At 32.8% G+C, this 12,770-nt stretch overlaps 1 protein-coding gene across 2 annotated transcripts in view; it reads right to left on the bottom strand.

The window, feature by feature from the left end:
- Positions 1-233: 233 nt before the first annotated feature.
- Positions 234-12,770, bottom strand: part of LOC106075082 (fibroblast growth factor receptor-like 1) — a 51,333-nt gene continuing 38,796 nt past the window's right edge. For both annotated transcript variants that reach the window (XM_056018034.1, XM_056018033.1), the window contains 8 exons: positions 9,953-10,030; positions 6,996-7,150; positions 6,315-6,435; positions 5,736-5,813; positions 4,983-5,246; positions 4,263-4,381; positions 3,333-3,570; positions 234-2,982 (listed from right to left, as the gene is read on the bottom strand). In XM_056018034.1, coding sequence (XP_055874009.1) covers positions 2,558-2,982; positions 3,333-3,570; positions 4,263-4,381; positions 4,983-5,246; positions 5,736-5,813; positions 6,315-6,435; positions 6,996-7,150; positions 9,953-10,019 — 1,467 coding nt within the window. In that variant the 5' untranslated portion in view covers positions 10,020-10,030 and the 3' untranslated portion in view covers positions 234-2,557. The remainder of the gene's footprint in view (positions 2,983-3,332; positions 3,571-4,262; positions 4,382-4,982; positions 5,247-5,735; positions 5,814-6,314; positions 6,436-6,995; positions 7,151-9,952; positions 10,031-12,770) is intronic.

The raw sequence follows: 12,770 nt of genomic DNA, 5'->3' as shown, positions 1-12,770 counted from the left end.
TTTATGCCATTATTCTATTGCAGAACTTACAAAATATTTACAAGACAAATTGAGAGGCTCTTAAAAAATCACAGATTTGGTTTCACATACATAGTCATCATAATAGAGTAAGGTCACAAGGACACCACATTGAAATCAGTAGTGCTCCAAAAGGTTTAAGATAGATGTGACAATGACATTAGAAATACTAATGACACTACAGAGCAGTATGAGGAAACCCCCCCCCCCCCACCCACCCACCCACCCAGTATCCTCAAAAGTGACTGTAACAGTTGTCAGAAGGAGGTCAATTCACAGGGAATGATCCTTTAACACAAAGAGGGTGAGTTGGGAAACAGACCCAACTATAAATTGAGGATACTAAATATTAAAAACTTCCACTTTTCAGTGACCATTTTAAATGTGCATAAAAAGTAGGATACATAAGACTATGTACTTTCAAAAGTAGGTCAGTAACTGAGCAAACTTAATTATTTCAAATAACTGCCAAGCTAATACTGACCAAATAAGAGCCTTTTTTTTGTTTTTTTTTTTTTGTTAAACATGTCTACTTGCTTAGGAAGGATCAAACATTTGGTGAACTTTCTACTTCAGTACTTACTCCATTTTCAACTCTACACATATTTCAAATAGAAACAACAACACAGACATTACACAACAGTAATGAATGATGGGGATGACTGTCATTTAACTCATGAGTCAAACCAAAGTTTCCTTTATCTACATAAATCAATAGCATTGTCAAATTTTTTGATTAACAATAAACATTTCAGAAATATAAACATTATTTACAAGCATACTAGTCACAGTACATTCATCATCAAATTATTTTACATTTTAAACAAAAAACATTCATAACACCAACTAAACATCTATTTCAATAAACTATCCATTTGGTTAAAAACAGACATTTCAATTTCATATAAAATACAATTCAAGACGGTGATAACATTTTGATAACTCTTAAAAAAATATTTATTTTTGTATCAAAAGTTTTCCAAAGCCTCATCTACAAGTGAGATACACTGAAGTATGATCACAGGCAGACATGGCTGCTGGCACACCTGTTGTTTTAGGACAATGGCTGGACCGCCTCCCACACACTTTTCATTTCCACAAGAATGACTGCTGTGCACAGCTGATGTTTATGTAGAGACATAAAATCATAACAAAGCCTCTAGCCTGGTCGAACTAAAACATAAAATGTATAACATGTCTGGCTGAGTGGACACACACACACACACACATTATCTTTGGCTCACTTCTGCTTTCCATTAACCCCTGAGCTGTCACTTTGAAATAATCATTAATAGGTTTCTCTGTATATTGCGAAATTTGCACACACATAATCTATTACAATCTATTACGCAAACATACAAATTATAAAATGTATAAACTGACAACTTAGATGGACAAAAGTCAATAAAACTGACCTGTATATTTACAAATGTCAGCTCATTAGAAATTAAAGCTTGTTGAAATCGCTGGCCTACTAAACTGAAGTAGAACATGATTGCTTGGAAAATTGTTTTTTTTTATTCTTTTGTTCAAAAGTTTTGAATCTTCCATCAGCATTGAATATTTATTATATCCTCACCCACAGGAAGGCAGGAAGGGAGGGTGGCTGCAGGACTCGAACCCGGGACTGTCAAAATGGCAATGAACAGGCTGTCAAGTTTACAGCAACATTGTTTTTACTCCATATTTTAAAAAACCTGGACACAATTTTTTCCTAAGAAACAAATTTTGGACATAAAATTAATTAGCTCCTGCTTTTCATAATAATATAAAAAAAAGTGCTTTGCAAAACAGATTCCTCTGTACTGTTACAGGCCATCACTACGTTTTAAATAGGGTCACATTCAATAACTAAAACAAACAAAAACCACTGCTTACTTCAAAAAATTCTTGATTTTTTTTTTTTTTTACTAACATAAATAATTGTTTAGAAGTCTTTCTTCATTATTGTTCTTAGATTTGCAAAATGTCAACAAAAAAATAAATTTGATATTTTAAACTATTAATTTCTATTCGAGACTGAACTTCAGTGTTCATGTCAACAAACTATTTACAAATCATGTCCACATCTCAGAAAAGAAATGATTTAGTATTTAAACTCTGAAAGTGAAGTCTTTGAGATGAATTAGTTTCCCCTGTAACAGGATGAGTCAACCCAAAAAGTAGCCTCCTCTTTTTATAGGATTTTTAAAATAGTGAAGACATTGAAGGCACAGATAGCCATGGTAGCAGCAATGGATTCAGCTGGCCATGGTTACAAAAATGAATTCAACCAATCATAGTCACAGCCGTAAGCATTTGCACTGTTTATGAATCTTTTTTTTTCCCCCAAGAAGAAACACTTTATTCTACAAAGACTGTAGACAGAAAGATTTTCTTAATAATATATTTACTATGCATGAGGCAAAGTCACACCAAGGCCTTTGAATATTCATAATGACAAACATCTAAGATGATGTTAGCTTCTGTTTGACTAAAGATCTTGGGTTATAGCTGCTTGAAGTTTTTTTTTTTTATTTGCTTTCTTCTGCTTAATGTCTTAGTATCCATAAGTCACATGATTGGGATTATAGTACTGTGGGTGATTTCTAGAAACGGAAGAGAACTCTGAACATGTCATGTCCATAGAAGGCGTTGGAGTTTTAGGTGGGAGCTTTTCTCTGGACGTCAACAGCGGATTAACCGTCTGCTGCTGCTGTTGCTGGCAGCTGCTGTAATAAAAAGCGTCTCTTTCATGCGGAGGCACTGGAGGTCGGGGTGACTTTTTCACACTATTGTCAGAGCGATGGCAACGGTTGTTTCTCTGCATCAAAAAGACGGCTAGAAGAATGAAGAAGAGCACTGCACAAGATGGCAAACCAATCAGAAGGGGCAAGTTTGTCTCTGCGCTCTCAGATGATTGGTTGGATGAATTGTTAAATGCTTTTTCGATCTCCTCTTCAGAGTTTTCAACTACATATGGACCTGCAAAGGACAAAGTTTAAATTAGCATTGCTTTGCTATTACAAATATGAATAAAAGACCTAACAGCATTGTTGCCAGTAAACTTGACTCTCATAAAAAAGTTTTTTTTCTCATAAAATAAGTTTTTCTCTCTTCATGATATTACCACCCCTCGCTCCTACATCAAATGTATTTGGGCATTAGGAATTCCTACATGGAAAGTACATATAATAAAGTTACAGACAGCTAAAAGCAAACTTGAACAGAATGTGTTTTTAAGTTGTTTTCTTTGTTTCTTAGTTATATTTTCACACTGATAACATTATTAATTTTGGTCTAATATTAAAGTAACCTAGTTTAGTTTTGTTTACCTTGCCGTATAGTTAGATGTGCTTGTCTTGTTGTAAATCCTCTTCTATTGGTGGCGAAACAGACAAATGTCCCAGCATCTTTGGGTTGAACTTTAGACAGCACATATTTATTTAAATAATGTCCATCTTGTTTCTCCAGCAGAACGCCAGCATTTTTCAACACAATGAACCTCTCACCGTCATACTCAATGACATTGGCAGGAGGAATAGCTTCAGAATGATCAAGTCGTTTCAACCACTGAATGAAAAGATTTGTAGTAGTGTTAGGAATTCTGAATAGACAGCAATACAAAAAACTACCATTATCAATTTATAAAAATGAGCTCATTTTCCTCATTAAAGCTTCTCAGAAATAACAATATAAAATTAATTGAAAAACATATATTCAAAAAAAAAAAAGGGGGAAAAGGGTCTATGCACCCCTTTTAGAGCCTGCAATCAATGGGGACATTATATAAAGCTCATCCGTGTTTAAGGACAAGTTTAATAAGGGTAACATGTAGCCAGCACAATGACCAACAGTCTTTACTTCCCAAAAAATGTCAGGTACCCATTAGAGATAGGTGAACTCAGGGGCATCCTAAAAATCCTGAAGCTCAAAATCTTCACCAGGATTTGAACTTCAAAAGTTCAAAAGCCAAGTACTCAGCCACCATGCTCCATATATTAAAAAAAAAGTGTTTAATGATTTTTTACTTTTCTATTCGGTGATAAGCAAACAAAAGAGAATCAAAACAGTGTAATTGGATATGCAAGAAAAACCCATCTTAGTACAGGTAGAATTTCTAAGTAACATGAATTACTAGACTTACATTTATATAGAAATGTAAGGAAAATTGTTTTTTAAATTGAAGCTTTCTAATTTAAAGTGAAAACAACAAAATGTAGCAATAAATAGTCTTGGTTGGTAAAAATATTTGAGTCTCAAACCTTGACTTCTGGCTTGACACCACTCTCTATAAAGCACTGGAATGTTACAGGCGAGCCAACAGTGACGTTTTGACTCAAGGGATGTGGAGCTATCAACTTTGGTTTCTCACTTATTTCATCTGTCAACATAAACACAAAATTACAGCAAGTGCCAACACACATGCAATTAATTACATCAAATTTTTAAAATACACAAGAAATTACACAGTGTACAACACATTTAAAATAATAATAATAATTTTATTTATAGAGCGCTGTCAAACAAACAAAATGTAGGCTCAAGGAGCTGTAATAACATTACAAACACAAACACGACAATAGAAATCAAAAACTAATCTAAAGAAGTTTTAAACAAGTAGGTCTTAATGTTTTTCTTAAAAGTGGTATAGCATGTTGTCTGTCTGAGATCAATGGGGAGTAAGTTCCAAACCTTTGGTCCATGCACTGAAAAAGCCCGCAGACCATAGCTTTTGAGGGAGAAACGTGGCACTACTAAAAGCGTTGAGTCCATTGAGCGCAGGGCTCTCTGGGGGACATATGGAGTAATCAGTCCACTATGGTAGAGGGGCATCTCATTGTTATATATGCACTGATGATAAATTACATCAAGTGCCTACATACCATAAGACAAGAAATTAAATTAAGTAACAGGCATACTTGCAAAAGAAAAATACAACAGCTTATTTTGAAATAAAATGTCTGCAACTTAGATTAACCTACCTATGATCTCAACATCATATGTAAAGTTGACTTGTCCCAGTCTATTTCGAGCCACACAGGTGTAGGCTCCACTGTCTGCCTGGGTCAATTCAGTCATTTTTATGTGACTTCGCCTTTGTGGAAGTGAATGTCCATTTTTCAGCCAAGTAAACTCTGGCCTGGGATTGCCTTCAGCCTTGCACGTTAATTTGATGGTCGACCTTACTGGCTTTTCCAGGTGCATGGATTTTCTCATTATGTCCAAATCCTCAAAGTATGGAGGAGCTAAAAGTATACCAAAATACAGCTCATTAAAATGTTGCTATCCTAAGTCCTTGAAATAATTTGGTCTTACAAAAGAACAATTTTATATTTTGCCTTGAAAGTAGACATAACAGTTTGCAATACTTTCAGTGAAGTGATAGCCAGAAAAAGTAAATTTTAAAAATTTAGCCAAAAACAACAATTATTGTCACATATTTAGGGTTGTTAGTTAGCCAGATATGCACAGTTTGTCACATTGGGGAAAAGGTATTCTACATAACTAAAAAACAAACAAAAAACAACCATTCCTCTTCTTGGCATTGCTCCCGCTAACACAAATTAATTGCAAGTATTCTTTGCATGTTAGTCTCCAGGTAATTATTTTAACAAATTTATTACTTTGCTTCCAATATTTTCCTTATTTAGTTTGAGACTTAAAATGAATTTACTTAGAAACAGATCTCTTGATAAACTGTAAACAAAATGCTATCCTAATTACAAATGACATACATCCATCTCTGGTGAGGTCCTCATCTGCAGTGATCTGGTATTCTTTATCTCCTTCATAGAATACTTGCTTCTCATCATCTATCAATAGAAAAATGAATCAAGTTATCAACAACATTTTTTTTTTAATTGGCTTATAAGCAATAAGTTTTGTAAAAAAAAAATTTAATTAATTTAATTAATCTCAGATTAAAATGTCTGATCATTGCTGAAGAAAAATTAACTTAAACACAATACTAAAAATAAATCTTTATTATCCGTATTTAACATCAAAATCTGACAACTTGATAAATATCTATATATATAAATAAATATATAAATATAACTATTTTAAACTGCTGACTCTGCTTAAATTAGTTACTGTCACAAAAGACTATATTGTATTCTACAAATTCGATGTCAGGGGGACAATGTTGTTACGAAATTAAACAATAATATTAAGATTGGCCGCCTGGTAAATGGTACGTTCTTGCCAGCACACAAAGGGTTTAGGCTCAGGTGTAATAACCCTCAGAATCTTACAAGTGTGTGAATTTGTCAAAACCTTTGTAAAGACTAACCTATACAAATATTTTTTTTTACCTATAACAATAATTGTATAGTTAACATTGACACTGCCAAATCCATTTGTAGCAATACAAGTGTAGAGTCCAGCATCAGACTTCTCCACATCTCTGATACGTAGTTCACCATCCTGAGATATCTGTAGATATTGGATAAGAAAAAAAAGGACTCAGATCATTAAACATCAAATGGACACAAGTGTAGGCAACTAATTGGGGTTAAGTGGACAAATATGATAAGGTTTTGAGTTCCTGATGTAGAATTAGACTGACCTACTTTGACCCACCTGAAGTATGAATGAGTATCTGACATTTAGTCAGTTTAGTAAAAATAGAAAGCAACTACGCAGGCTCAACAACATCTTAAGCAACTATGGGCCACAGAAAAAAATAACTGAAGTTTACTCAAAGTGACCCTAAGATCTATAGAAGGGAATTTAAAGGAAACTAACAGCAGAAAGAAACTTCTAGGCTAGGTCTTAAAGGAAACAGTTCTTTGATCTAGTCTATTTATCAATTTGCTCTTAATAATGTTTACTGCATCACTGAGTAACTTTACCCAAACCTTTTCCTTTTCAACAGCATTAAGATTGCACAAAAACACTGGCAAAAAAAAAATACAATTACAAATTTTCTTAACAGTATATAAAAAAAAAATGAGGATAATTGTGAATCAACAAAATGTATATTAGAATCTCACCTTAAACCTGTCCCAGCCTGGGTTAATGGACTGTCCATCTTTCTTCCACTGAGTAAGTTCTGGCATGTCAGACTGGGCATTACACGGCTGCTTTATATTCTTCCCAATTCTTACTGGTACTCGCTGCATTACTTTTCCTGATAGTGATGGAGGACCTTAGGAACAATACAATTGCACACTTAGGAACAATACAATTGCACACTTAGGAACAATAAAATTTTACACATATTGATAGTAATAAAATATAAATCATTACAATATTTTTGCTGAACAGCTTGAGCCTGGAAATCAGTCATCTGTAACATTCACTCACCATCATGCATTGCATTATTTATTGATGAAATGATGCAATTGAAATCTTAAACCAGATATAAATTTGGTAACTACCCAAAGTTGATGATACATTTCTAGATATATTTCTGGTAATATAAAGTTGTCATTTTTTACTAATGGTGGCTAATACTCAAAGAAAAAAGTATTCACATAAAAAAATGGCAGGTAGGGCTTAAATATTTAAATTTTTTCCCCCAATTGCTCTGGTTAGAACTAAATGTTTGTCTACAACTAAACAGCAGTTAAAGTGAGCCACAAAGCCAATGAGTGTTCAACAATAGACCTCATTCACAAATCGTAAACAAACAACATTCAGCCACATGCTTTCATATCTCTTCTATACAACTTGCAACCTAATTTGAATCAACAATGGTTATCATGTGGATTTTTTCCCCCCATTCTATCAATGATAATCATGTGACCATTTAGTTTAATGAATGAGGTGAATTGAAATCAACAAAATTTACTTTTTTAGGCCTTAGACCAGAGAACACACCAAATAAATAAGTAAGACCTTTTCAGTAGACCTACTTTTTAAACAACACAAAGTCAAGTAAATTCAAACACATTTTGAAAAAAAAAAAGGGGCAAACAATTTACCATTGGTCAGTCATGATAAACTACTTTAAATCTAATAGTAAGTAAAAAGTTTTACAAGGATAATAATCAATAAAAGTTGGCTATTAAGATATAAATGCAACATCAAATGTTGTCCAAGCCTCTATACAAAAAGGTATTATTTTTTTTTAGAAATCGTCTTATGAAGAAGTACCAGCTGAATTTCTGGCTTTTATCCTTTTAAAGTAATGTTTACAATACTCAAATAAGTAACCCAGAGCAGTACTAAAAAATAAATAATAAACCCACAGCTGTACTCAATACATTAATGAGTAGCCTACAGCTGTACTCTATAGATACATCAACTATCTAGCTGTTTTAAACTGATTATAACAACAACTATTTTTACGTCAAATTTTCAAGAAAATTTGAAAAATAATGCCAACTTATATTATTTTTGTGTGAAAGTAAACATCAATACAATCTCACACAATAAGCAAGATATAATACAGTCTATTATATATTGGTCTACTGAATGCCATTGTACTGTAATCCATACCAGTAGAACTGACAACAATGTAACACATGTTTATAAAGAGTGGTGTGTGTGTGTGTGTGTTATTCTGAAGACAACCTAAATCTTCACAGGCATATGGTGGGTCTACTGACTGGAGTGCACATTTTGAAATTCTCCCCCTTTTGGTGTGTTTGTCTCCCCTTCCCTCATGCCCCACATACTTTAGGAAACTTAGTGTTGTTTAAAGGTTCTATGTATGAACTCCCTTTCCACCTCAGTGAAGGCCCATCACCCAGCACAATGACAGGCATTGGGGGGGTGCTCCATTCAGACCTTTGTACCAGGGACCAAGGCAGATTATATTTCAGAGCTGGCATAGAATTTGGTGAGACCAGGCAGGAGAAAGCTTCTTTTGTGCAGGGGGAATGGGGGTTCATTGTGTCAATAGCAGGATCAGTAAAGGCTCTTTAAGAACTAACAAGCATTTTATGAACTAGAAGTAGAGCTAAATCAGATAAGATTCCACAACCTTGTAAATTATAGTTCAACAACAAAGATTTATTTTCGGTTTATGATGATTGATTAAGGGGTTACACATTCCAAACTATATCAAACACTTCACAAGTTGTTTTTTTATTCAACACCTTTCCTTTTTAAAAATACTTTTTTTTTTCAAACTTTTTTCAAAATTGGAACTTGAATATTTCCATAGCATAGATGTAAAATAAAAAATATTACATAGCACTATACACAGATCAGTACTTGGCACTAAATATGTATTGGCATGATGTGAGCCCAAGCCACTAAAAAAACAAATGTAAGATTAAACAACAATATTGAGAATGATTGTGCATTTAACAATAGTGATGAGAATTCTATCTTGAGAAACTTTAATCAGCCCCGTTTGTGAAAAGTGAAATTCAAAGAAATGTTTTTCACCATAAATAAATCAAAGTGAGACAATCTGAAATCAATCAATGGGTTACATTTTCTGAAGTTTGGAAAGAGTAATGAAGAAAGAGCCATTTAGGAACTACTAGTGTAAGAATTTTTCTAACCATCAAGAAATGGATGAAGCACTTGATCACTACTCTGCTGTGTGTCTACAATCAACTGAAGTGTGTAGGATTGAAATGCTTTCAGAAGTGTACCATGAGAACTTGTATGTTACAGTATTGTGCTGCTTTTGTTGTGGGTAGTTTGCCTAACCTAAAAATCCTTTCTATAAAGCCAACTGCAGCATTGGCCGATGCCTTAGTGGAAGCTCACTAGGCTCCCCCATAACTTATTTTAATGTCAAGACTTCTAACAGAATCATCCACAGTGTGGTCACAAGAAAACTGACATCTCTAAGGTTTGAGAATATATGTCATGGTTAGCTTAAAGTTACATCCTTAGAATCAATTTTTTAAATGAAAGGTTACAGACTAATCTGCTTAAATAAAGTGGTGATCTGTATATTTATTTTGAAAACACAGTAATACTGCTACCAGTCATTATGGTATATCTGTAATATTTATAAGATAAGACAGTGTAAAATTATACTTACTATTGGCAGAACAAAACACAAGTGCTAATAGAAACAGCAGCCCTTGATAAACTGTCACGACTCCCATGGCAAACCACACTAAAAATAAATAGAAAACACAAACAAGCTATAAATATAAAGAACAATATTACAAGGTTTTGACATATACATGGATAATTTTAACTTTATACAATTTTGGTAAAATAAACTATTGCCCAAATAATTAAGGATAAAGAGATTTTTTAAAAAGACCTCTATAATAGCTTTATATTTATTTAAATAATTGTATATAACCTGGAAAAATTTTATTATCAGCTGGATGGCAGTACAAATAGAAAAGTTGAACAAAATTTTTGTCAATCAACTAATTTAGCAGTTGTGTTTCAAAAACAATCATGCCATGACTGTAGACTATGCTTTCATCTAATCAAATCAACTAGTTAGGCTGTCAACTATAGAGCAGGGCACAAACATCCTACTTAACTAGTCACTTGAAATAAAAGTCACTAGATAAACCAAGGTCCACTTTTTTTTTTTGACTGATTAAACTCAGCTTTTGACTGGACCAGATAAAAGTCAAAGTGGAATGAAGGGAAAACTTTTGACTTATTAATGCTTTAAAATGACTTTGGTTTCTGATATAATGTTTGTTATACACATCAATCTGAATAATAAAAATATAGTCAATTCAATTTGAATATTAAAAACACGAAATCCTATAGTCTGCTAGCCAGGTCATTGGCCAGAAACCCTAATTGTACAATTATTCAAGAAAAACATTTTTATGAAAGTTAAAAAGATTTTAAAACAAACATAAAAAACATTCTTTAAGTCATGACATTTTACCATCAAAGAAGATACAAGACACTGGTAACAAAGACAAAAAAAAAAATTCTTTGTTCCCCTGGCAATCAAATCATTAAATACAATCCAACTTTTTGATGTAACCTCCCCATGTAATGTTTAAGTGTCACTGTGGTATGAAAATTGGCGTATATTTCATTTGCTATCATTATAATGGTTTGTTATGTGACTGTGTAAAACATCTCAAGTATGAGATACAGATTATTATAACATACATATAATGATTATCATAAATAGATCTACATAGTAACAATTATATATAATGTCACACGAGTTATGTAAGAGCATACAACCTATTTTAACAAAAAAGTTATCTCAGACCCCAATGATTGTTGCAGCGTATGGAGTACAGGCCTAAACCTTATCTTCAAAATCTAAAGTTGTGAATTAATCCTTCTCTTGTTCTTGTGACTTAAATATTGCCTTAGAGAAATTTAGCTGTTGTTTTTTAGACAGGTAGAAAGTCATGTGACCTAGGTGTATTTGGGTTATCGTTTCTCCATAAAAAGCAATTAAAAGAGAATGAGAAAGGAAAAAAAAAAAAAAAGGTTTCTCACTTGATAAACCTTTAATGTACCTAGGTGAGACAATGTCTAAGTGAACAAAATGGTTGTAGCATGCTTTTCTAAAGATTAGACTAAAGGGGTATAACTATTATGGACCTAGTCAGACATACTGCAGAAATATCTGAGACTAGAACTAGATGGTAGGTCTGTAATTATTATATGCCCTAGCTAGTGATCATCACTGTACAACTTCAAGGACCTACAAATAATACAAATAATATAGCCATAACATAAAATTATTGGATCTAGAATATAGAATCTAGATCTGAATCTATCAGCCCAAGCTCTAGTCTTGACTATAAATTATAAAAATCTGTATATTTAAAATACTGGATATTGAATTGTATTATTATAAGCCTATTCATAATGCTATGTCCCTGTTTTGAAATCTAGATTTGATCTAGATCTAGAAGATAATTTAGAGAAAAGGGGGGAGAGGGCTAAAAGTGTAAATGTCCCTACAATATTAAATAGAACAAGCAATAAGTATAATATTTAAAAAAACAAACAAAAAAGCTTATCTTCTGGAGAAATGGGAAGAACTCCATATTTACAACCACACACACACACAATGACACATGTATATATATATATATATATATAATACACATACACACACTATGTAAGTTATTTCCCCTTTTCCATAACAAATTAATAAACAAAATTAATATATTATTATCACTGTTTAATGAACTAAATGTTTAATTTTTGGTGGATTCATGTTTGTCACTGACAATGTCAGGAACAATGAATAATTGTGCACAGTTTCAAATTGATATCAGAATGGGATCTAGATCTAGATCTCAACATCTGTATCTTTATCTAGGCTGATATTTAGATTCTATACTATATTGAAATAGATCTATCATATTATTTGTAGGTCTAGACTAGATAAGTCTGATAAGTAGATCTAGATCTAGAGTCTAGACTAGCATCTAAATCAAGAGTCTATCTACTACAGACAGTAGAACTATAGAGTGAAGATATAATCACTTCTAGGACATTAGATCTAGAGAGTCTATTATTATACCCTATCTTGATTACCCAATAATTATACACCACAATGCTTTTACTGAAATACATGTTTAATCTAGTCTAGGACTTTTCTATAGTCTTCTACACTAGTATGTAGACCCTAAACTGGCCTAAACTTAGATTATTTCTTGATCTAGATCTAGTTTCTAAATCTATTGATTGGATTTCACACTATCACTAGTGACTAGATAATTAGTAGATATACCATATAGACCTATCATCTAGAGATCTATAAACTCTAGAGACTCTAGAGTAGATGAGCTAGGACGGCTAGGTAGTCTCTACAACAGTAGGGATACTACAGTATATAGTATAATATACAGACAATACAGTAGATAACTAGATCTTTAATAAATTGAGTCTATCTACTAATT

This window comes from Biomphalaria glabrata, chromosome 1 (assembly GCF_947242115.1).
Source record: "Biomphalaria glabrata chromosome 1, xgBioGlab47.1, whole genome shotgun sequence".
NCBI classification, from domain to species: Eukaryota; Metazoa; Mollusca; class Gastropoda; family Planorbidae; genus Biomphalaria; species Biomphalaria glabrata.
This window is presented reverse-complemented; position numbering and strand designations above follow the sequence as displayed.